The sequence below is a fragment of the Oryctolagus cuniculus genome, chromosome 12 (assembly GCF_051225735.1).
Source record: "Oryctolagus cuniculus isolate XC-2025 breed Fujian yellow rabbit chromosome 12, ASM5122573v1, whole genome shotgun sequence".
Classification (NCBI taxonomy): Eukaryota; Metazoa; Chordata; class Mammalia; order Lagomorpha; family Leporidae; genus Oryctolagus; species Oryctolagus cuniculus.
The window spans coordinates 10,395,515-10,420,306 of record NC_142878.1 but is presented as its reverse complement, the minus strand read 5'-3'; the positions used below and the strand labels follow the sequence as shown (position 1 = coordinate 10,420,306).

Here is a 24,792-nt window from a genome sequence, read left to right as displayed (position 1 = left end):
CCTGGTCCCAGACCAGGCACCCTGATACGGTGATGGTGTGTCCCAGTGGCACCTTAACCACCGTACCAAATGCCCATCCCTGTGTATTTTCTCAGAGAACTTAATAAGAGTTTCATTTTGAAATGATTGGCTAATTTTTAAGTGATTTATTTATTTGAAAGAGCAGAGAGAGATCTGTTCTCCACGGATGTAACTTCCCAAATGGCTGCAATAGCCACAGCTGGGCCAGATTGAAGCCAGGAGCCGGGAACTCCATCCTGGTCTCCCACACGGGTGGCAGGATCTTAAGTACCTGGGGCATCTTTCACTGTCTCCCAGGCACATAAGCAGATAGTTGGATCAGAAGGGGAGCAGCCAGGACTTGAGCCAGCACTCAGATATTGGCCGGGGCGAGGGGCTGGATTGAAAATGGAGCAGATGGGACATGAAACTGGCGCCCATGTGGGATGCCGGTGTCGCAGGCAGCAACTTTACCCACTGTGCCACAGTGCCAATTCCGGCCAGCCAGTGCTGAACTTGGGCCTAGTGTGCTGACCCCTGCTCTAGGCCACAGCCGGGCTGTTAGAGCCTGGGCCTGATGCTCAGCGTTTCGTGGACAAGTGGCCCAGTTCCTCAAAGCCGGCTTTTCACGAGGGCTGCCTGCTGCTGTGTGAAGTGCTGTGTGGGATGCTGCTCAGAGTAGAGGTTGCCCGTGCTCTTTCTGTGAGACCGAGAGCCGGCGTTGGAGTCACAGACTGCTCACAAGCTCACGTGTTTACCACAGCAGGGAAATGTCTAATGTGTGTGACGTGCCAAAAGGTAACCCGCTCCAGCGGGCCGCTGAGCGGTACCCAGCGTGTAAATGTTAATGTGCCGGCAGAGGAACAATCTAGGATGGCTGTCAGGGGTCCCTGGACGGCAGGGGACTCTGTTCCTTGTGCCCAGAGGGGCCTCAGGCTCTGCGGTTTGGCTTCCCACCCCCACATCTCCTGCAGCTTAGCCCTAGGTGGAGGTGGGTGTATGGGTACTGTGCTGGGGGAGAGCCATGGAGGCAGAGCCCAAAGCTGGTCTTCAGGGGCACACATTTCAGCTCACAAGCCACTGGGGGGGACCAGGGGGTGTGGTTGTGTCTAAGCAGGCAGGAGGCTGGACTCCCGGAGCCAGGCCACGATCGGTCAGCATGGGGAGGGAGGACAGACACTGGCCATGACCGCAGTCTGGTGGCGTCAGCTTTCCTCTCTCCCATGCTTTGAGTTTCGTTTCCCAGCTTGCAAGCGAGGGCATCTGAATTCATGGTAGCGACCGAGATCAGATGTTTAAAAAATACAATTGCACAGTGCAATTTAATGGACTTTTAGGTTAAACAGCCCCTAATTTGAGATGGGAATAGACTTCTAACAAACGTTTCCACTGGCAAGAATTCTTGGTGGTTGGCAACCGGTCATTAAGATATTCTATTTGCAGTTTTGGTTTTATGTTCACTGTGTTATAGTTCAACATTATATAAATTCATAATTTCACATTATATAAATGCCAAATTGGGGGTATCCTGAGGCTTGATCTAAATTTTTCTCCTGGAAAATCATTCTGACTATAATAGGAGATATAATGAAGACTTGGGGTTAGTCTCAAAATACACTACAAACTCCAGATCAGTCCAGTTGGGGACACTTCTCTTAGGGTGCCTCCGTTTACGTTTCTGTTGCGTGGCTTTGAGCTTTATCCCTGGCATAACACTGAGTTCGGGAACGCAGCTGTGATTAAAGTTGCGTTTGGGGGCCGGTGTTGCCGTGCGGTGGGTTAAGCTGCCACCTGTGACAGCGCTGGCCTCCCATATCCGAGCATCAGTTCGTGTCTCAGCTGCTCTGCTTCTAATCCAGCCCCTGCCAATGCTCCTGGGAAGGCAGCAGAGGACGGCCCAAATACTTGGGCCTCCCTCACCATGTAGGAGACTCGAATGGTGTTCCCGGCTCTTGGCTTCGGCTTGGCCCAGCCCCGGCTGTTACAGCCATTTGGGGAGTGAAGCAGCAGAGGGAAGATCTCCTCTCATCTCCTCTCCCTCTCCTCTCCCTTCCCCCTCCTTCGCTCTCTGCCACTGTTCCTTTTACATAAATAAATCTTTTTAAAAAATCTCACATCTGGGGGGACATTGAAATGTCTTGTTAGTTATCACAGTTCAATCAGTTTAATTTGATCCCTGAAAGAAGGCTGTTCTGATGGGCTTGCTGTCAGATTTATGCACAGTTTAGCAGAACGTGCACTTGCTGTTGCGTGGGTGCGTGCTTGTGAGTGAGGCACTGTTCTAGGAGCTGCTGGGTCTCATACCCTCAGTGCAGCATCCTGCGCCTTGGAGGGATGCATCTGGAAAGAAACCGGAGCGGTCGTATGTAAATCGCGGCTGGGTTGCTGTGTTGGCCAGTCCTGTGATTTGCCATCTCAGTCCTGCACCTCAGGATGTGGTACTGCTGGGTGACAGGAGGGTCAGTGGCTTTGCTGGGCTATGTTGCTACCAGTGGACCGTGAGATAGTGACTGTTTTTGCGAGGGCACAGTGCCGTGCGACACTTGGCCCTAAGAGAATGAGACTGGAGAGAATGAGGTTTTCATTTCTTCCAGTATAATTCACACGTATGGGGCTTACGACTGCTACACATGTAAGCGTGCTTATTTTACATAAATGTCATCGACTTTTTGCATTCACACATAATTTATACTGGCAGTCTGAATCTATGATTATCTCTGCTGCTGCTCCCCTCCCCCCAGCCCCAACTTTTTAAGAAAAAAAAAATTATACTTGGAGCTTTTGGTTGATGACATAACTACTCGTTCACTGTCAGCCTTGGCCTTTTCTCACGTGAGATTTTTGTTCTTGTAGCTTGTAGTTTTAGTCTTTTGTTTTTTTCCCTTTTGATTGAAGTCCTGATTGGCCATAGAATAGTTTGATTTTATTTAGCAGTTGTTACTGACCGTGTCGGGAACATAGACCAGAACTGGAATCATCCCTCGGGCCTGAGGTCCTGGTGGGCACACCTGTGAGTGCCCGGTGGCATTGTGGAGTGAAATTAGTTTTGCTGCCTGTGTGTGTCTGTGTGTAGGTGCGTTGGAATGAATGTTTTCCCAATGGCAAAGTGGGACTAAGAGCAGTTCTCCCTTTTCTGTATTTTATAATGAATGTATATTGTTCTGTAATAATAAAAAGGGATGGGGGCCAGCGCCGTGGCACACTTGGCTAATCCTCCACCTGCGGTGCTGGCACACCGGGTTCTAATCCTGGTTGGGGCACCAGATTCTGTCCCGGTTGCCCCTCTTCCAGGCCAGCTCTCTGCTGTGGCCCAGGAGTGCAGTGGAGGATGGCCCAGGTGCTTGGGCCCTGCACCCCATGGGAGACCAGGAGAAGCACCTGGCTCCTGGCTTTGGATCGGCGCAGCGCTGGCCATAGCAGCTATTTGGGGAGTGAACCAACGAAGGAAGACCTTTCTCTCTCTCTCTCTCTCTCTCTCTCTCTCTCTCTCTCTCTCTCTCTCTGCCTATAACTCGACCTGTCAAATAAAAAAATTTAAAAAAATAAAATAAAAAGGGATTTAAAATAGCAGGCATAGGTGCCGTCACCATTTCGTCACGGCAGCCTTCGGAGAGTCACGTGGGGCAGGCTTCCCGGATGCGCCTGAGAGCGCCGTGCTCACGTGGGGCCTCTATTGCGTGGCAGCAGTCTGCATGGGAAGACGCGTCTGGGTCTGTTCCTGCGGTGCTCGGTTTGCAGCTGTTGCAGACGTGGATCCTAGAGTGCAGAATTTTGACTTTCTAGACCAGGACTGTTTCTCTGCCCACCCTTCACAGCTCTCGCTGTCTCCCTTCTCCCCAGTGCACACACACATGCACACACATCCATGCACTCGTATACACACACAGATACACACACTCACAGTACACAGAGTTCCAGTTTGTACTTTAACTTGGAAATTGAGGCAAGATCAGAACATGTTTGTGCAGGGACTTGGAGATAACCCTGGATGTCCAAGGTTCGTCCCGCGCAGGCCGCGGCCCTGGTCGCCATCCGTCCAGTCCCCTGCAGTGGTGTTCTCTCGGAGCTGGCGCCACTGGAGGGTGATGGTGATGCCCCTTCACTTTGTGGAGCAGAACATCAAAGGGAAACATGGGCTCCGAGGGAAGATCGGTGAGCAGAGGACGGCCAGAGCTCGATCTGGTTCAGGAGTTAGGATATGAAACGCAGCTGTGCGGTGTCGTTGAAACACTGCCGGGCACGGCTGCCTCGCCCATCAAGGAGAGTGTCCGCCGTGGTGCCCAGGCGGGACGCGGGCAGTGTGGACGCCTGAGAGAGACAGGAGGGGATGTGCTGAGATCGGTTCACTTTGAATGAAGCTTTTATTCCGTTTTCTTTCCGTTTATAGTACCTGGCAGTCCGCGTGTTAATGTTACTAATAAAACAGAAACCCGGCCTTAATTTTGGGAACTGTTTTCATGTTTCCAACTTGAAGATCACTTAGCTCTGCTGTTACCTGTGATGACTTTCCAGAGACTCAACCACATGCAGGGTCACTTTTTTTTTTTTTTATAAAGGTGTTTTATTTATTTGAAAGAGTTACACCCAGAGAGAGGAGAGGCAGAGAGAGAAGCAGAGCAGTGAAAGGTTCTTCCATCCGCTGGCTCACTCCCCAGATGGCCGCAATAGCCAGAGCTATGCCGATCTGAAGCCAGGAGCCAGGAGCTTCTTCCAGGTCTCCCACCTGGGTGCAGAGGCCCAAGGACTTGGGCCATCTTCTACTGCTTCCCCAGGCCACAGCAGAGAGCTGGACTGGAAGTGGAGCAGCCGAGACTAGAACTGACGCCCACATGGGATGCCAGCACTGCAGGCAGTGGCTTTACCCGCTTCGCCACAGCACTGGCCCCCAGAGTCACTTTGAGTCACTTCCACTTGCAGGTTGCCAGGCGGCCTTGGGACCCCAGTCTGTCTTGGTACTGGGCCGAGTTGGGGCGGCCGACTGCCCGGAAGTGCTGTGGGCGTGGGAAGGAAGGACGCAGCCAGCTCGGTGCTGGAAACCCCAGGTGCTGGCCCTGCCTTTCCGGGCCCCATCGCCCGCACCTGCTCACCTGCAGCCCCGAGTGGGTTTTCTCAGGAGGGAAGGTTCCTGAAGGTACACACCAGCCCAGTGTGGAGATGGTGCTGTCCCCAGACCGTCTTCTCTAGCACAGTGGGGCTGGGTTGTGTTGTGCTTGTGGGTTGAATAGGGGACAGCTCCCCAGCTCTGTGTGCGGAGATTCGGCTCCACGGGGCTAGCGTGCTAGTTCAGAGTTCTCACGTCGAAACTCCCTTACCCAGTGGGCTGTGAAAGTGCACATGCGTGTACTTTGCCTTGCGCCCAGGCGGAGAGATTGCTGTGGGGCTGCAGCTTGCCACTGAGCTCCGCCCGAGCCCCGGAGGGTTAGCTCCAGACAGGACGCCTGCCGCTGGCTAAAGGAAGGGCGGCGGGTTATTTTGGAAATGTAGGATGACATTCCATTCCTCATACCAGATTCTCAGCGTGAACATTTTATCCTGGGGGTAATGGCTGTTGGAGGGCATGTGACGTGCCAGGCTGTGCTGCGCGCTCCACCTGAGACCTGCCCCCAGCCTAGCCGCACTGTTAAGGTGTAATCTGTAAGTTGCCGGGAATTCTCACGGACCCTCTTTTTTTTTTTTTTTTTTTTTTTTTTAAGATTTATTTATTTATTTGAAAGTCAGAGTTACATACAAACAGAAGGAGAGGCAGAGAGAGAGAGGTCTTACATCCGCTGGTTCACTCTCCAGTTGGCTGCAACAGTCAGAGCTGCGCCAATCCAAAGCCAGGAGCCAGGAGCTTCTTCCGGGTCTCCCACCTGGGTGCCGGGGCCCAAGTCCTTGGGCCCTCTTCTACTGCTTTCCCAGGCCACAGCAGAGAGCTGGGTCGGAAGTGGAGCAGCCGGGACTAGAACCAGTGCCCATATGGGATGCTGGCACTGCAGGCAGAGGCTTCACCCGCCATGCCGCAGCGCCGGCCCCAGGTCCCTCTTTTAAAAGCATGCTTTTTCTTCTTGCACCTTTGGATGTTGATCATTTGTATATTTTTTTAAGATTTATTTGTTTATTTGGAGGTCAGAGTTGAGAGAGAGGGAGAAGGAGACTGACCAAAGCCAGGAGCCAGGACCTTCATCTGAGTCTCTCGTGTGGGTGGCAGAGGCCAAAACACTTTAGCCATCTACTGCTGCTCTTCCCGGGCCATTAGCAGAGCTGGACCAGAAGTGGGACACGAACCTGCACCTATATGGGATGCTGGCGCCACAGACAGTGGCTTAGCCAGCTATGCCACACCCCAGCTTCAGTCGTCCATATTTTAAGTCTTGTTCTTGTAGTTGTGGCCATGTTTGTCGGAGGTGGAGGTTGGCCGGTGAATCTGCATTGCCTCTGGCTGGGCTGCCCCGACTGCTGATGGGCTGTTGGGGTCTGGCGGGCTCAGGGGAGCCGTGTGTGTTCTCTGAAGTCTGAGCTCTTCTGTTTGTTGAGCGTTGTGCTTCTTTTTGGTTATACTATTTAAGTTTTGGCTGGAACTGCTTGCATTGTTACCTGTGATCAGTCTTGTCCTTGTCTGTAGATGAGAGGTAATGTCTGTGAGTTCATCTGCTCAGCGGGACCAGGGCAATTGCTTGGGTCAGGCACCTGAAACAATGTTTGCCATCGTGAGTTTGAAATGAGTGTGTGTGTGTGTGTGTGTGTATGTGTGTGTGTGTGTGTGTGTGTATAGAGGCAGAGTAGCAAGGTGTCCCAAAGTGACGCTTCAGTTCTCCTTCTTTTTCAGGCTTTATGGTTTGGTCTGTTGTCTCTCAGACAGAAGATCATTCCGTGGATTGTCACTTACTTGCACTTCCACAAGGAATCGGAAATTTAACGTATTCTGTGTGACCCAAAGGCTTGTTTAGTAAGAGCAGCGAGTGAGTGGATGCGCGGATGAAGGAAGGAACAACAGGACTGATTATAAATAAGGAGCCAGGGGAAAAGGATTAACTAATAGTTTTCCCTAGAATGTACTTAAATAATTTGAGGATTTTTTTTTCTAATAGGTTTGGTTTTACAAAAGATTTTGTTGGAGCAGTTTTAGGTTCACTGCAAAACAGTGAGAAGTCCAGATTCCCGTGCAGGTCCAGCCGCCCCGGTGGGGGCAGTCCGAGCAGCGTGGACGGCGCATGCTCACCTGGTGGCTGCAGCGTCCACTGTGACCGCAGGGCTCACTCCTGATGCCGTGCAGGGCTCACTCCTGATGCCGTGCACGCTGTGGACCTGGACGGTGTGTGATGACAGGTGCAGGTCCAGCCGCCCCGGTGGGGCAGTCCGAGCAGTGTGGACGGCGCATGCTCACGTGGTGGCTGCAGCGTCCGCTGTGATGACAGTGCGTGATGACAGTTTCCACCGCTGTGCCCCACGGCCTGTTCCCTCTGTCTCGGCCCCTAACCCCCGACAGCCCTGGTCTTGTGTCTGCACAGTGTTGCCTTCTCCAGATGTTGTGAGTTGGGGTCTTGCCGTGAGCAGCCTTTCACGGCTGCTTTCACTTAGAAACGTGCACGTCAGTTTCCACCGTGTCTTTGTGCTGTGCTGCACAATGTTCCAGTACCTGAGTGTCCCCAGCTCACTTTCCCAGTCACCTGCTGGAGGACGTCCTGGTTCCCTCTGAGTTTTGGAAAGTATGAACAAGGCTGCTACTGTGTCTGTGTGCAGGTTTTTGTGTGGAGATAAATTTTCAGCTCCTTTGGGTGAATAACAAGGAACACAATTGCTGCATTGTGTGGTAAGGGTATGTTTTTTAAATAATTAATTAATTTGGACAGCAGAGTGACAGAGAGATACTCCGTCCACTGGGTCACTCCCTGAACGGCCACAACAGCTGGAGCAGGGCCAGGCCAAAGCCAGGAGCTAGGAATTCCGCCCACGTAGGTGACAGGGACTGAAGTACTTGAGCCATCATCCGTTTCTTTGCCAGGCACATTAGCAGGGAGCTGGACCAGAAGTGGAGGAGCTGGGCTTCAAACTGACGCTGCAACATGGGACGCCGGCATTGCACGTGGTGGTGTAACCCACTGCACCAAATGTTCAGTGTTGTGAGTAACCGGTGGCCGGGGCTGGACTGAGCCGAAGCCCGGAGCTTCATTTGGGTCTCCCATGTGGGTACGGCCATCCAAGCACCAGGGTCATCTTCCACTGCTTTCCCAGGCGCGTTATCAGGGAGGTGGATCAGAAGTGGAGCAGCCAGGACTTGAACCAGCGCCCATATGGGATGCCGGCACTGCAGATGGCAGCTTAACCCCCTGTCACAGTGCTGGCTCCTGCTGCTTCTTAATTGGGTTGTTTCTGAGTTCTAGCAGGTCTGCGTATATTTTGGCCACGTCTTTTATCTGGTGTTTGTGACTATTTGCTACCAGTGTGTGACTTACCTCCTCCATCTCTTCACGTTGTCTTCTACAAGACAGAACGTTTAAGTCTTAGTGAGCTCCAGTTCGTCAGTTCTTTCTTTCATGGATCGTGTTCTTGGCATTGCATCGAAAAAGCCATCCCCAAACCCAGGGTCATCTGCGCTTTCCCCAGTTTCATGTTTTGCACGTTGTGTTTAGGTCTGTGATCCATGTTGAGATAGTTTGGTACAGTCTGGCTGTGGAAAACGTGCATCCATACGTACATATTGCTATGTGCCTTATATGTGTTTTATGTGTGTCTGCATTTCTGTTTCTCCCCCGTGACGTCCAGTTCCTCCAGCAGTATGTGGGAAAGCCTAGCTTTCCTGCGCTGTGTTGATTGCCTTTGTGCCTTTGTTGGTTGCCTGTGTTCTGTTTTACTTCTCTGGGAATCTGACCCTGTGGAATTTAAAGCTGTATGGTTCCGCTCACTCCCAGGAGACCACTCCCTGCCTCCCTTCCCCAGTCCCCTCTGATCTTTGTGAAGGAGGACTGAGAGCCATCCCATTGTGTGCTGTGAAGTGAGGACCCACCCCCGCCCTGGACACCCTGGATGGGACTGACGGGAGACCTGGGTGCCACAGGGCTCCTGCCCAAAACTGTGATACTTACTACAAACACCCCTGTAGGTGCTCAACCCCAGCTATCGATGGTTCTGATTTTTAATGCATGGAATGAAGCTTGAGCCCCACTTAAAACGGGTGCTGTTTTCTGGAAGGCTCAGGGCCAGGGCACAGGGCTGAGGGGTGGGGGGGCTCTTGTTCCGCTCCCTCCTGGGCCTTGCTCCCTCCCTACGCAGCCTTAGAGTGCCTGTGGCTTGTCCTATGCGTCGTCCTCAGGCCTTAACTCCAAAGCTGCTTGAATCTCTAGTGCTGGGTGGGTGGGGGAGGGGGGTTGTATTGGGAAGACCCCTGGGCCTGTGCTGGGAATTACAGTGGCCTAAAGTATCTTTATGTAGACTTGGGGGCTACAGTGAAGGAGTGCAGATGAGAGAAAAAGTCCTAGAAGGAGATGAACTCGTAGTTCTCATTCGCTGTCTCCCTGCCCTCCCCCTGCCCCACATCATTTGAGCTCCTTGCTAACACAGGGAAAACTGGGAGACTTTCCACAGAGGAGCCAGGTCCAGCTGCGCCGTGACCGCCCAGGGCCCGCGTTCCCCCCACTTCCCCTTCCCGGCGGGTACCCACCTGGGTGCTGGGAGTTTGTTTTTGGTTTTATTTTTGTCTTGGTTTGCTTTTTGGCAGTCCCGGCAGACCAAAGCTTGAATTATTTAATCATGTGGAGGTTTTTTCGGTCAAGTGCGACATTGGTTCCTGGCCCATGTTGTGTTGCTGTGAGCAGACCAGCAGGGGCTTGGACCCTGGGCTTGCCTTCCGCGGGCAGACAGCTCCCTGCCGCCCTCGCCGCCCAGCTGCCCTGGTTGGCTTTGTGCTTCTCCTCTGCAGGTGGCCTTTGAGTTTGCACTACCTGGAGCAGTGCCTTTCACCAGTGTTCAGGCAACATTTGGGGCCACATTTACACTGGACCCTGTTCATTGAAAGGCTGTTTCGCATGGACCAGTTCAGCGTGATGCCCTCCCCCCCCCCCACCTTTAAGGGAAGGTGGTGGCTGGAGAGCTGCGCGCAGAGCCAGGCGTGGGCCTCGCTGGGGGCAGGTTTGCGTCCTCCCCTGGAGCTGTGATTGCTCCAACCAGGAGAGCTCACGTGCGGAATCAGGTGCTTCAGCCGGGTCACTCGGCCTGACGCAGAAGCCTTCACTGACCCCTGGCCATGTGTGCCTGACTCTGCCAAGCTTCATTCTCCATCATTTTGAAAGGGGTCAGACTTCTCTGACGGGTGTGTAGATTCCAGAATTGGACACCAGCCGTTAAACTCATTGATACGCTTTGATTTTTCACCACTAGCGTCCCAGCCTCATTCTCCTGAAACACTTAGTTTTATGAATGGAGTCTTTAAAATGCAGAGCACCTAATCTTTGCACTTAATTAGATGAAATCTGGCAGAGCCTACAGGAAACTAATTAGGGGCGACCTGGGAGGGGCACGTAGGGTAACCGTAGAGGAGGGTGATCCTGGCTTAATTGTAAACAGACTCCTCTCAGCTACCTGGGAACGCTGCCTGTGGCCACGTTAACGTCGCTGTAAAGACTCAGAAACGCTGTGGGAACGGCCGGCGGTGATGGCGTCTGGACGTTAGTGAAGCCGTATTTTCTTTGAAAAAGTCTTCAGACAGCAGGACGAGGGACTCGGCATCACGTAGCGAGGGGAGCGCTGCGTGTATCTCGGTGAGGCTCTCGAGCAGCGTGGTGGCCAGCTGATGGCCGGACTGCGGACTCCGTGAGGGACAGCCCGCCCGCCCGGCACAGCCAGCAGAGAAGAAAGCCTGCCTTTGTTCCAGCGGATGTTTGCTAATGAGGGGGGGGAAGATCCGATGTGCCCGTTGAGGGTGATTCCCAGCTGGGCTGGAAGTTCCTGGGAATAGGCTGACCTGGTGTCAGCCCCTCTCAGATTCACCGGGCAGTGACGCAGGGTCCTGACACATCGCGTGTAGGTGAGGTGGCTTCGCCAGAGTCGAAGGTCACGGAGATTCTTTGTGGAGCCAAGGTCAAAGGCTGGCTCGATGGACACTGGGGAGAAAGCCGGCGCTGCCGTGTGCGCCCTACACCCTAGAGGTCCTTCAGTGCGGCTTGTAGAAAACGAGGCCTAGCCTTGTGACCGTGAAACAGCCTGTGCGCACTGACTCTGCCTCCCGCTTCTCCATGGGCGGCCTGCCCGGCACCGAGCAGTGTGAGTGGGTGCAGCGTGTGACTGTGAGCACGGTACTGGTAACATTTGCCTGAGAAGCAGAGAGAGAGAGAGAGAGAGAGAGAGAACTCCTCCGTCTGCTGGTTTACTCCCCTCAGTGCCTGCAGTGGCCAAGGCTGAGCCCAGGAGCGGGGCCTCAGTCTGGGGCCCCACTTGAGCCGTCACCTCTTCCTTGAAGCCAGAGGGGCTAGGATGAGGGCGACGCTGGACTGGAACTCGGGCGCTTTAACTGCTAAGCCGAGTGCGTGCCCTGCGGAGCTCCTGTTGAATAATGCGCCACATCAGCACTGAGAGGCCTGTGGTGATGTATCTCAGCTTGATACTACTCAGACTGTTTTCTGTGATACAGAATTCACTACATGTTTGTGGCTCCTGGAGTTCTAAATGAACTGCCATGGGGTGGGCGTTTGGCACGTTGCTCCAGACGCTGCTTGAGACACCTGCACGCCAAATCAGAGTGTGTGGGTCCAAGTCCCGGCTCCACCCCTGCTGCCAGCTTCCTGCTGAAATGCACCCTGGGAGGCAGCAGGTGATAGCGCAAGTGACTGGGTCCCTGCCATGACGTGGAAGACCAGATTGGACTCCTGGCCTTGACCTGGCCCAGCCCTGGCTGTTGCAGCGCTGGAGTGAACCACCAGGTATAGGGGTGCTGGCACCGCTCCCACCACCCTCCTGCATCTATCTGTCTCTGCCTAAATTTAAAAAGAAAAAGGAAAACAGACCGTTAGGACTCTCATCTTCTTACCTATTTATTTTATGGAAGAGTTGTTGACCTCCTGACGCTGGTGGGCACGCCAGCACCAGGGCATGGCTGGAGTGCGTGTAGCGCTTCTACTCCCCGTCCCGGGGATCTGCTCACCTGTTCCTGAAGTCCAGGTGGCTCCTTCGGGAAGGGAACTACTTCCGTGACGTGTCCTTAGGCTTTTCTTGGAATCATCACAGGTTACTTGTATTGCATCCAGGGTGTCCGATGGGCAGCTGCTCTGTGTGAAGTGCTCATGTTGTGGTCCCGCTGGGAGGCCTAGGAAGTGACTGTTGGGGGCACTCAGACCCAGGCCCAGGCTCGGCCTGAACTTTCTGTCCACATTCTCCCACATTCCCCCTCCCCACCCCTACGCACCAGTCCCCCAGTGCATCTCTGTATAAGACCACGGCTACAGCACCGTGGTGCACCTGTCCCCAGTGCATCTCTGTATAAGACACGGCTGCAGCACCGTGGCGCACCTGTCCCCCGGTGCATCTCTGTATAAGACCACGGCTACAGCACCATGGTGCACCTGACCCCAGTGCGTCTCTGATTAAGACCACGGCTACAGCACCGTGGTGCACCTGTCCCCAGTGCATCTCTGATTAAGACCACGGCTACAGCACCGTGGTGCACCTGTCCCCAGTGCATCTCTGTATAAGACCACGGCTACAGCACCGTGGTGCACCTGTCCCCAGTGCATCTCTGTATAAGACCACGGCTACAGCACCGTGGTGCACCTGACCCCAGTGCATCTCTGATTAAGACCACGGCTACAGCACCGTGGTGCACCTGTCCCCAGTGCATCTCTGATTAAGACCACGGCTACAGCACCGTGGTGCACCTGACCCCAGTGCATCTCTGTATAGGACACGGCTGCAGCACCGTGGTGCACCTGTCCCCAGTGCATCTCTGTATAAGACATGGCTACAGCACCGTGGTGCACCTGACCCCAGTGCATCTCTGTATAAGACATGGCTACAGCACCATGGTGCACCTGTCCCCCGGTGCATCTCTGTATAAAGCCATGGCTGGCAGCATGGTGGCCCTTTTAGTCACCCTTCTGTAGCTGAGCCAGAGCCCCTGCGACAGCCCCGTGCCAGGGGACCGCTCCGCCCTGGCGTCCTTGGCATGGTGCTGCATGCCCAGGGTGGAGCCTGACCACCGTCCCTCGCCATGAGTGGTGGCCCTGGGCGGCCTCCAAGATACTCTGAGAGACACATTCCTGAGAAGTGCTGAAGCTCACAGGAAGTCTGGGGCCCCCACTAGGAGCCTGGTGCGGACAGCCGAGGATCAAGGGCCGCCATCTTGGTGGTCTCCTGGGGAGAGAAGCAGGGCGGCTGCACACCTGTCTGGAAGGTGCCCCTGTCCTTAGTTGTCAGGCACGCGGTTCCCTGGGCCGGCTGCCCGTGCCCGTCGGTCCTTGTCAGCTGCCCTCGGCTGGGCGTCCTGCACTGCACTGCCTCATGGCCCTTGTCGCTGGTTCCTCGGGCGCCTCGTGAGCATCTCGGTCCGTGGCAGGCCCTGAGTAGGTGTCACCAGACACCCTGCAGGGTCCCGTGGCACCCACAGTTGGCTGGTCAGAGCTCTGAGGCCGAGCGCCGTGACACAGGAGGCGCCTTCTCGGCACCTGGGAGCAGGTTCTGAGGCTCGAGGGCAGGGTGTGGCGCCGTCAGGGGCAGCGAGCAGGGTCTGCAGACCACGCCCTGGCCCGAGTGTCAGGCGTTCTGCATCCGCGGAGGACCTCCCTGTTTCACTGGATTTGTGTCTGTGTGTGGGACGTGTTGTGAGTAGTTTGAAAGGCAGACGGTCTCCCATTTGCTGGCTCATCCCTCCCATGCCCACAAGTCAGGGCTGGGCCAGGCCGAAGCCAGATCGGGAGCGTGGTCGTCCTCGCTTGTCACCTTGTAGCGTGCAGTTTGTACCCAAGAACCAGCCCAGCTGGAAACCGGACAGCAGAGGTGCTTCGGGCGGGAACTTCATGAAATTCCTTTCATGTGAAAAGACGAGTCAGGTGGTCGTGTAGGCCTGTGGCAGGAGTTCTGTCCCATGCTGGCATTGTCGCCGGCCACTCCCGCCCTCCCAGGAAGCCCCAGGTCCCCTCTTCCAAGGCCCCTGCCAGTGCAGGTTTGAGCTTGGCTTCCCTGTGGGGAGGTGCACAGTTCCCGCCACACGTGGTCCCGCAGCGCCCTGGTTCCTCTTAGCACGTGTGAGAGTCAGCGTTGGTGTGCATCCCCCAGCTTGGGTATGCTGTGTTTAAAAACCAAACCAAACCAGAACAGAAACCAGGCCGGCACTGTGGTGTACTGGGTTAAGCTGCGGCCTGCAGCACCGGATCCCATATGGGTGCTGGTTTCAGTCCCAGCTGCTCCACTTCCAATCCAGCTTCCTGCTAATGCGCCTGGGAAAGCAGCAGACAATGACCCAAGTGCTTGGGCCCCTGCACACATGTGGGAGACCCAGATGAAACACCTGGCTCCTGGTGTCAGCCTGGCCCAGTCCCAGCCATTGTAGCCATTTGGGGAGTGAACCAGCAGATGGAAGATCAGTCAATCTCCGCCCCCCCCGCCTCTCTCTCTCCCTCCTTCTTCCTCTCCCTCTCTCTTCCTCTCTCTCTCTCTAATCTCTCTCTCATTTCTCCCTCTCTGTAACTCTGCCTTTCAAATAAATAATTTTTTTTTTTTAAAAAAAGAGCAAAAATAAAACTGACCTCACTTTCTAATTGGTTGTGAGATCTGGCACTGATTTTGGTGGCTAATTCACACCTGTGCCTCCCATGTGACCATCAGAGATGAGACTCTAACGAGGGCACTGGGGCTCCACCCAGTTCCTACGCAGGCGAGCCCTGACGGGTCCAGCGGGAGCCGGCCGGCGGTGGTCAGCCTGGCTCCCTGTTTTCTTTTAAGCTCTGCTTTGGGAGCGTTTCCCTTCTCCACTCGTGGAGCTTTTATTTATTGGTAGCTTATTGTGTAGAATTAGGAAAGCGGGTGTACTAGCTGATCTGTTTTTCCGTTGTAATTGCAATAATTGGGGGCTATCAAACATATGTCTGTCCAAAGGCAGATAAATAGCCCAAATCCAGCTCGCTCACAGAGAGTTAGCATTTAACAATAGGAATAAAATCCAAAACCACAGACCACAGAGGAAAGGCCCAGGGCTGATCAGACGCCGTTGTCCGGTGGATTTTGCCGTGCGGATTCCTCACGGAGGAAGGCTGTGCAGACGCTCTGCGTCTCTGACCCTGTGGGCCGCTGATCCCGCCTGTGTCACAGCACAGGGGAGGCGTGGCTGGAATCGGAGCCCATTCTTCCTGCACCCTCCCGCTCAGCATCCCCAGGAAGCAGGCCCCGGGTGGGTGCTGGGGCCCCGGGCTGAGCCAGTAGGCCCAGCCCTGGCTGCGCAGAGGCCCCGGGTGGGTGACACGTCACCGCACTGTCGTCTGCGGGGAGGCGCGGGTCTGTGGAGCCCCACTTCACCCTGACAGTGCTGGCTTCTGCTGAGCGCCTTGGCTTGGGCCGCGCTCCCCGAGCCGACACGGCTGCCTCGGAGGGAGTGCATGGAGGACAGGGAGCCGTGCCAGCCCTGGCCCTGCGCACCCTGTCTCACCTGCTGTGCTGTCACTCGGGTTTCCCGTCTTCAGCGTTTCCTTGATGGGAAGCCTCCTCGCACCTGTTTGCCTGCAGGGTCACACTGGCCAGCTCTGGCCCTCGAAGTCCCATTCAGCACTAACGTCTGCCCTCCTCCCGCCAGGCTGTGATCGTGGCTTTATCGAGGGCCCTTGGCATGCCCTGGCTGCTTCAGAAGGCGTTCTGGTGCTCCGGTTCTGCTTGCAGCGTTCGGCAGTGTAGGGGACGCCCTGCCGTGTGCGACTGAAATCGTTGTTTTTGTTTTTCTCCCTCAACAGATGCAGCAGCTTTTTTATGAGAATTACGAGCAGAACAAGAAGGGGTACATCAGAGACCTCCATAACAGCAAAATCCACCGAGCCATCACGCTGCACCCCAACAAGAACCCCCCCTACCAGTACAGACTGCACAGCTACCTGCTCAGCCGCAAGATCGCCGAGCTGCGCCACCGCACCATCCAGCTGCACCGGGAGGTGGTGCTGATGAGCCGCTACAGCAACACCGAGGTCCACAAGGAGGACCTGCAGCTGGGCATGCCGCCGTCCTTCATGCGCTTCCAGGCCCGCCAGCGCGAGGAGATCCTGGAGTGGGAGTTCCTGACGGGCAAGTACCTGTACTCGGCCGCCGACGGCCAGCCCCCTCGGAGAGGCATGGACTCGGCGCAGAGGGAGGCCCTGGACGACATCGTCATGCAGGTGATGGAGATGATCAACGCCAACGCCAAGACCCGCGGGCGCATCATCGACTTCAAGGAGATCCAGTACGGCTACCGGCGCGTGCACCCCACCTACGGGGCCGAGTACATCCTGGACCTGCTGCTGCTGTACAAGAAGCACAAGGGCAAGAAGATGACGGTGCCCGTGAGGAGGCACGCCTACCTGCAGCAGACCTTCAGCCGGCTGCAGTTCGTGGAGCACGAGGAGCTGGACGCCAGGGAGCTGGCCGACAAGATCAACCAGGAGTCCGGCTCCCTGTCCTTCCTCTCCAACTCCCTCAAGAGGCTCGTGCCCTTCCAGCTGCCCGGCTCGAAGGCGGAGCACAGGGAGCCCAGAGAGACCAAGATCAACATCCTGATCCCGCTGTCGGGCCGCTTCGACATGTTCGTGAGGTTCATGGGCAACTTCGAGAAGACGTGTCTCATTCCCAACCAGAACGTGAAGCTGGTGGTTCTGCTCTTCAACTCCGACTCCAACCCCGACAAGGCCAAGCAGGTGGAGCTGATGCGGGACTACCGCGCCAAGTACCCGAAGGCCGACATGCAGGTCCTGCCCGTGGCCGGCGAGTTCTCCCGCGCGCTGGCCCTGGAAGTGGGGTCCTCCCAGTTCAGCAACGAATCGCTGCTCTTCTTCTGCGACGTGGACCTCGTGTTCACCGCGGAGTTCCTGCAGCGGTGCCGCGCCAACACAGTTCTGGGCCAGCAGATCTACTTCCCGATCATCTTCAGCCAGTACGACCCAAAGATTGTTTATAACGGGAAAGTTCCCAGCGACAACCATTTTGCCTTCACGCAGAAGACCGGCTTCTGGAGGAACTACGGGTTTGGCATCACCTGTATCTATAAGGGGGACCTCGTGCGCGTGGGCGGCTTCGACGTCTCCATCCAAGGCTGGGGGCTGGAGGACGTGGACCTTTTCAACAAGGTGGTCCAGGCAGGTCTGAAGACGTTCCGGAGCCAGGAAGTCGGCGTCGTGCACGTCCACCACCCTGTCTTCTGCGACCCCAACCTGGACCCCAAACAGTACAAGATGTGCTTGGGGTCCAAAGCATCGACGTATGGGTCCACACAGCAGCTGGCCGAGATGTGGCTGGAGAAAAACGACCCGAGCTACAGTAAAAGCAGCAATAACAGCGGCTCTTGGAGGACAGCCTGACGGCCGCTCTGCGGGAGGGCGTTTTAATTATCTAATTTATTTTTCAGACGTTTTTGTATGATCAGTTTTTGAAGTCCATACAAGGATATATTTTACAAGTGTTTTTCTTACATAGGACTCCTTTATGATTGAGCTTTTGGAACAAAACAATGTGATCAGTGTTTGCCTTTGAACACGTCTTCTTGCTGAACGTTACGTAGCCGCCTGCTTAACCCTGACTTGAAGTGCACCTGCTGAGCGAAACTGGGTTTTGTTTCTGTTTTTGTTTTACACTTCCTTTTCAGCCTCCTCGCTACTGGTCGATGGCAGAAAACGTGACCATTCCTGCAGAGTATTATCGCAACACGACACTGTAACTCGCAAATGTTCTGTTGTGACTTAAAATTGCACAGATTCTACCTTTTGTGTTTTTTTGTTTTTCTGTTTTTTGATTTTTTTTTTTTACAGCAGTTTTGTTTTGTTTTCTTAAAGCCATCTCGTGTTGCAGTCGTGAGATGAGGAAATGCGACTGTGGCTGTGCCGCCGTCTCCAGGAGAGCTTTGCCAGAATCCGGTGTCCGCGGGAGCGCAGCGGGCACAGTGGCCGGCGGCCCTGCCGGCTGCCACGAGCCCAGCGTGCGGCTTCAAGAAGGATTTGGTGGTTTTTTTCCCTTCTTCCTGACCCTTCTGTGTAAAGGGTTAAAATATTAATATTTAGGATGACAGAGAAGAATTATTGTAATAAACCTAACTTACGCAAGCTTAAAAAGAAGCCCTAATGAACATGTGGGGAAATGTCCGGCTTTGTTCACTGCATCCTGTCTGCACCTGACGGTGGCGATGGTTCCACTCTCCATGACTGTTTTGTTGTCTCCTTTGTCTCTCCGATACCTTTAATTTATTTAATACCCGTGGGCTGGAGCTCCGCCTTGCCGAGTGTCTGTTAGTCCGTAGTATTTATGTGCCGGCGGGTGGGCGGCGCGTCTTACGGCGTAAACCCATCTCCGGAGCCTCCCTCCCGCGCTCTGGCCTTCCTCGCTGTTCCACTAAACGTGAAGTGTTCTTCGACAATTTTGGTGCTCACGTGTTTCGGGGACAAAAGTGAAACGACTCTGTCATCGCACCGGAAAGCTCGTTTGTTTGACACTCACAGATCAAATGTGCCTTAATAAATTTCTGTTTTTCACATAGGTTCCAAACGGTGATCGGCTTGCCATTTTAATACACACCATTGGAGATCCGCTTATTTGTACATAGCCACTTGCTCATTGGGACGAATAAACCAGTGAACAGTATTTTTCTGTGGTACTTTGAAGAGCCGTCTTGTCTCCTTAGTCCTTACTCGCTCTGAGCCGCAGACGCGTGTTACACGCGCAAGCGCAGGTTCACGGAGCTGGCGGGGCGGGGCGGGGCGGGCAGCCTGTGGCTTCCTCCTGTGTCCGGGTGAACTGGTCCTCGTTTGCTCCGCCTCAGTTTGCGGGCTCCGTGTTCCCTGCAGCAGAGGGCTGCAGACCAGCACCAGGCCCCGTCCCGCTGCCCGGGCACCGAGACGCCAGCATTCGGCAAGCGCCTCTCGTGACGCTCTTGGGGCCATGTGGTCTAGAGGAGGAGTTGCACGCAGCTGCTGTGTATGTAACCCAGGAGTCCAGAACAGCGAGACCTTGGATGCCGAGGTCGTCAGGTTTGGGGGACAGAAACCGCACCCCTGGGATGGGTGATGAGGGCCCGGTGACGTCACGCTCACGGTGGAGGGGGGACAGCCCTCCTGCACCCCTGGGATGGGTGATGAGGGCCCGGTGACGTCACGCTCACAGAGGGGATGGCCCTCCTGCAGCCCGATGGTTAGGGCCCAGTGACGTCACGCTCACGGAGGGAGGACGGCCCTCCTGTAGCCCGATGGTTAGGGCCCAGTGACGTCACGCTCACGGAAGGAACGGCCCTCACACAGCCCGATGGTTAGGGCCCAGTGACGTCACGCTCACAGAGGGGATGGCCCTCCTGCAGCCCTATGGTTAGGGCCCAGTGACGTCACACGGAGGGGACGGTCCTCCTGCAGCCCGATGGTTAGGGCCCAGTGACGTCATGCTCACAGAGGGAACAGCCCCCACGCAGCCCAATTGCCGTTTACTTGGTGGGAGTCTTGAGTTCTTTCTTGGTAGAAAGCAGCAGGGGCGTCGGGCACAAGGTATATCCAGTTACTGTCTCGCCAGCCAGGGATCCGGGATGGGGTGTGTCCTGGGGACGCTGGTCAGCTCAGCGGTCACTGCCCTGTGCCTGCTCTCGCTGATGTCACTGTTGGCACCTGTGGAGACGTGGCCTCCCACCCGGGCTGTGTCTGCAGGAATGGCCCGCCCCCCGCCACGCCGAGCCTGGCAGCTGCTTGTTGGCCTATGGGTTCCACTCTTCCCAGTGGCGTTGTGGTCGCTCCGTGTCCTCACTCTGGCCACAACTGGGACTCAGTCCCTCTGGCTCCCGAGCCTGAGCCCCGTCCCCTCCCCCTCATCTGTTGTCCCCGCTCGGCAGGGCGCCTCCGCCACACACCTCTGCCATGTCACACACTCGCCCTCTGGCCAGATCTCTTCTCCTGGACGCCACCCTGGACTCTGTGTACGTGCGGTCATTCGGATGCAATCCTGGGGCCGTGTGGGGGTGTCTTCCTCACGAGAGCCCTGGAGGGCAGGCCTGGGTCTCCGGGGTCTCCTGGGTCTCCTGGGTCTCCGGGGTCTGGTTCCCAGCAGGCCCCTGGCTGTCGGGAGCAGGAGTGCTTACACCGCTGGGTGCTGTCCTCACTTGTGTCCCTCCTGAGGGAATTCCCCCAGCCTCCCATGCAGTCCACGGCCATCGGGCGGGCGAAGACCTGTGGCCCCAGCTCCAGGCCTGGAACAAGTCCTCTCTTGCCCTTAAGTTCAGACAGCTCTGTCCCTCCGCTTCGTGTATCTGCTGCTTCCTGCTTTGTTTCTCCTGCCTTTTAGTACAGATGTTAAAAGACAGTGGCTTGGCCCACAATCCCACACACCAGGAAACCTGTTCGCCGCATTTCAGCGTTAGGACTTGATTGTGACTGTGACTGAAAAGCGGGGAGCAGCTCACCCCGCACGAGGGGGACCGAGGAAGCCTGCGGGGTCGGAGCCCGTGCCTTCCCCGCCCCTCAGCGCCTCTGCCAGGCCCCAGCCATCGAGGGCTCAGGGCGGCTCAGCCACCTTCCCACCCAGTCTGACCACAGCCTGTTTCACAAAAGCCCCCAGATCTGGGCCGCGCCTCAGCCCGGGGTGGACATGCGAGTCCCTTTCCTGGATGGCGGATGCGGTGAACACGCCCTCACCCCCTGCAGGCCCGGGACGCTCCCTCGCCATGAGTCCGGCTGTTGCCTCACGCTGAGGGAAACACAGTTCACCTTTTTCCTGTGCCATTAGCATTTTGAGGGGGGAGGGAGAGAGGGAGAGAGGCCTTCCATGCACTGGGTCACTCCCCAGATGGCTGCAACGTCTGGGGCTGGGCCAGGCCGGAACCAGAAGCCAGGAGCTCCTCCGGGTCTCCCACGTGGGGGCAGGGATCCAAGCGCTTGGGCTTCTACTGCTTTCCCAGACACATCAGCAGGGAGCTGGATCCGAAGAGAAGCAGCCGGGTCTCAAACTGGCACCCGTATGGGATGCTGGCATTGCAGACAGTGGCTTAACCCACTGTGCCAGCCCCTTCCTGTGCTCACCTGGGCACCGGGGTCTCCTGTCACCTGCTGTTTGTTGCTCCACGATCAGGGGTCATGTGCGTTCCAGTGAGTCCAAGTCACCCCACCTCCCTCAAGGACAGCACGTGGCTCAGAGGGCGTGGCAGGCTTCCTGCTGCTGGGGGCTGTGTGGAGACCCCGCCTCCAGGTGGGCAGGGCCCCTGCAGGGCTGTGGCCACCCGCGGAGGTCCCTGCCCATGCCCTGCGGGTGAGGCTGCCCCCTGCCCTGTAATCTGCCTCCAGCAGCTTGTGCTTCCAGCCAGCAGCCAGCTGCGGGGCGTGCGGCTGAGGTGGCCGTACAGGGCTGCCACCTGCCTCCAGGGGCCCCACAGCGCTTTCTCGGCCTGCTGTCCAGTCACCTCCTGTCCTGCCCTGGGAGTCCTCGCCCCACACCTGTTGAAGCAGTGACTGTCCAGGGCATGTGCAGTGATGGAGTTGCGGCAGCTCCCCGCGTGGGCTCCTGCACGCGTCTCTGTGCCACAGCATTTTGTGTGGTCTTGTGTAGCGGTGAGGGGTGTAAATCTGCAGCCAGGAGCCCCAGGGCCCACCGGGCAGGGCCAGGGCCTACCGGGCAGGGCCAGAGCCCACCGGGCAGGGTCCGGGGCTTTGGTGACCCGCGGCCACTCCCTACCCATTGTCAGGGGTTTTGTAGTGGGTCGCATTTACCGTAAACTTAGTTATCCGGCAGGGGTAAAGGTCTTTGTCTCCTATTAATACAGACAGAGGTGAGGTTTTGTCCTTGAAAGACCATTCCGGCTGCACTTAATGGAAAGAGGAGTCCGTTACACCTGACTGCCTATTTTTAATGAGAAGATGTAGAAAGAAATTGATCGAATCACCTAATAGTGCAAAGTAGGCCTGCTGGGGAGTCGAGGGAAAAGAAGCTGGCCTGGCTGTGATGACTTGGTCTCCGTGACGCAGACCCACGAGAGGCGAAGTCGGTGGGCTCCTGAGCCGCCCTTCTGATTTGTCACGACTTAGCACCCGGGGCGCAGCGGGCTAAGCTGTGGCCTGCAGTGACCTGCGGTGCTGACACCCCGGATGTATGGAAGCACTGGTTTCAGCCCCAGCTGCTCCGCTTCCAATCCAGCTTCCTGCTAACCCGCTTGTTGAAGCCGCAGAGAGAGGATGGCCCAAGTGCTTGGGCCCCTGCGCCCGCGTGGGGAGGCCCGGATGGAGTTCCTGGCTCCTGGCTTTGGTCTGGCGCCTGCAGCTGTTTGGGGGAGTGAACCTGCGTGTAAAAAAGTCTCTCTCTCTCTCACTCTGCATTTCAAATACATAAATCTTTTTTTTTTTTTTTTTGACAGGCAGAGTGGACAGTGAAAGAGAGAGAGACAGAGAGAGAGGTCTTCCTTTTGCCGTTGGTTCACCCTCCAATGGCCACCGCGGCCAGTGCGCTGCGGCCGGTACACCGCGCTGATCCGATGGCAGGAGGCAGGTACTTCTCCTGGTCTCCCATGGGGTGCAGGGCCCAAGCACTTGGGCCATCCTCCACTGCACTCCCTGGCCACAGCAGAGAGCTGGCCTGGAAGAGGGGCAACCGGGACAGAATCCGGCGCCCCGACCGGGACTAGAACCCGGTGTGCCGGTGCCGCAAGGCGGAAGATTAGCCTAGTGAGCTGCGGCGCCAGCTTCAAATACATAAATCTGTTAAATAAACAAAAAGTCACTGGGGGCATCCCAGCTTCTCCGGGAGAAGAAAGGAAGCCGTGCCAGGCCGGGGAAGGCTGAGTTCTGAGTGAGGGGTGGCGGCGGCATCTTGCCCCAGCCAGGGTCGGGAGCTGCCAGCGCAGCCCAGCGCAGCCCGGGGGAACCCTTCCTGACCTCACAGGAGAGTTGATCGCCATCAGTGCCATGAAGGGAGCATTTTGGGTTCCTGAATGAATGCAGTCCTCCCACTGTAAGTGACAGGGTAACCACACCACTCTAACACCTGGCGAGGGTCCTGTGCCAATACTGTGCCGCTGTAGGCACGGGACTGGAGCGTCCACAGGTTTTGTCATCCACGGCGGCTCCTAGAGCTGGCAGTGGCCAGTGACACCAAGGGACGACTGTGTGGGAGATGGAGAAGAAAGACCCACAATGCCTTCCCCTGCGGCCAGTCTGCTGCCACCCTGGCCGATTCCTACAGGGGCCGCGGCACAAATTTGTAGGTGGATGGTGCAAAGCCACTTGGCGTCTTGCGTTTCTTCCCCTTCCTGGTAAAAGGCGTTGTGAGACGTGTAAGACCACCCCTGCCGGCTGCCTGCTCCGTGAGGACCGAGCCTCCTCTCCCACCCCCAGCCCGTCCTGAAGGACACCTCAGGCAGCTGCCCATGAGCAGGGCCCGGCTCAGGCTTTGGGCCATCTGGTAGACTTCCAGAGTCACCTTTCCACTTGGGGTTTGGCCTTTTCTACATGAGAAGTCGTCTGGTGTTTTATTTGGTGGACACTGACATTTCGTAACCCCCAGCCGTTCTAATAAACCCTGTTAAAAATACACCCTTATAAAAATGAGCGTGAGCAGTGCATGGCTTTCTAGCCGTGCTGCTGGGACACAGCACGCGGTTTTCCCCGCCACCTCCCCGGGGGCCAGCTCCGCGGCTGCAAACCTTGAGTCACGACAAAGTGAGGAAGAGGGCAGACAGACGTGCCGATGACTCAGGGTGCGCGAAGAGGCGAGTTCCAGACAGACGGCCTCTGGAGCACTGAGGTGCACGCCGCTCCCAGGCCAGCGTCGCAGGGCAGCCTGGAAGTGGCCGGCTCCAGATAAGAGCGGCTCCTTCCAGCCTGGGCGAGAGGGGGCCGCTGGGGGCAACGGCGTCGCTCCGCACAGCCAGGAGGGGGTTCTGGTGGGAAAAGACGTGTGCGTCTGCACACAGATGGGAATGGGATTTGGTACAAAAGACGAAGCCACTGACCGCACGCGTGGGCTCCAGGCGGGCCCGGTGCGGTGTGTGATGAGCTGGCTTTCACGTTGCTTGGGAGGCTTGGTGCCGGTCCCAAGTGTTTGGCTGTGGGTGGGTTTGGGGACTCTGTTACAAGAGGAGCAGGTGATCATGGGAAGGTGGTGCATTTGATGGCAGGAAGGGGCGAGGGGAGGCCCTGTCCTGTGTGTGGGAGCTGTGTCCACGGAGCCGCTGGGTCACGAGCGGTTTGCGACAGGATTCACGAGCCTTCCAGCAAACCCCAGCCAGGCCCGGGTTCCCCGCAGCTCGTCAGCGCTGTCGCTGTCTGGGCCACGTCCTCGGGAGGAGGTGACACGAATGTTCCGTCAGCTGGGCGGACTACAAGGCCCTGTCCAGCCCCAGCTGGTTTCCCGTGGGTGCGCCAGCAGTTGCTGGACAGCCTGGCCGCTCTGCCTGCCCAGAGCCTGGCTCCCTGTGGCCAGGTCTGTCCCAGAGCAAAGACACTGGCTTCCACCTCCTGCCAGATTCGGAACCTCCCTGTAGCTAATGGCCCTGAACTAATGACCTGGGGCGCCACTTGTCCACTCAGCCCTGGCGGAGGGCCAGCTGCTGTGGCCTTTCCCTGCCAGTCCCTGCTGCCACAGCCAGCCGCCCCCGGGGCGTTGGGGGCGGTGAGTGTGTCACGGCATGGCTGCGTTCCACCC

General features: G+C 56.5%; 1 protein-coding gene across 1 annotated transcript in view; it reads left to right on the top strand.

The window, feature by feature from the left end:
- Positions 1-18,771, top strand: part of CHSY1 (chondroitin sulfate synthase 1) — a 61,427-nt gene extending 42,656 nt beyond the window's left edge. The window contains exon 3 of the mRNA XM_051822270.2: positions 15,906-18,771. Coding sequence (XP_051678230.1) covers positions 15,906-17,498 — 1,593 coding nt within the window. The 3' untranslated portion in view covers positions 17,499-18,771. The remainder of the gene's footprint in view (positions 1-15,905) is intronic.
- The last annotated feature ends 6,021 nt before the right edge of the window (positions 18,772-24,792 follow it).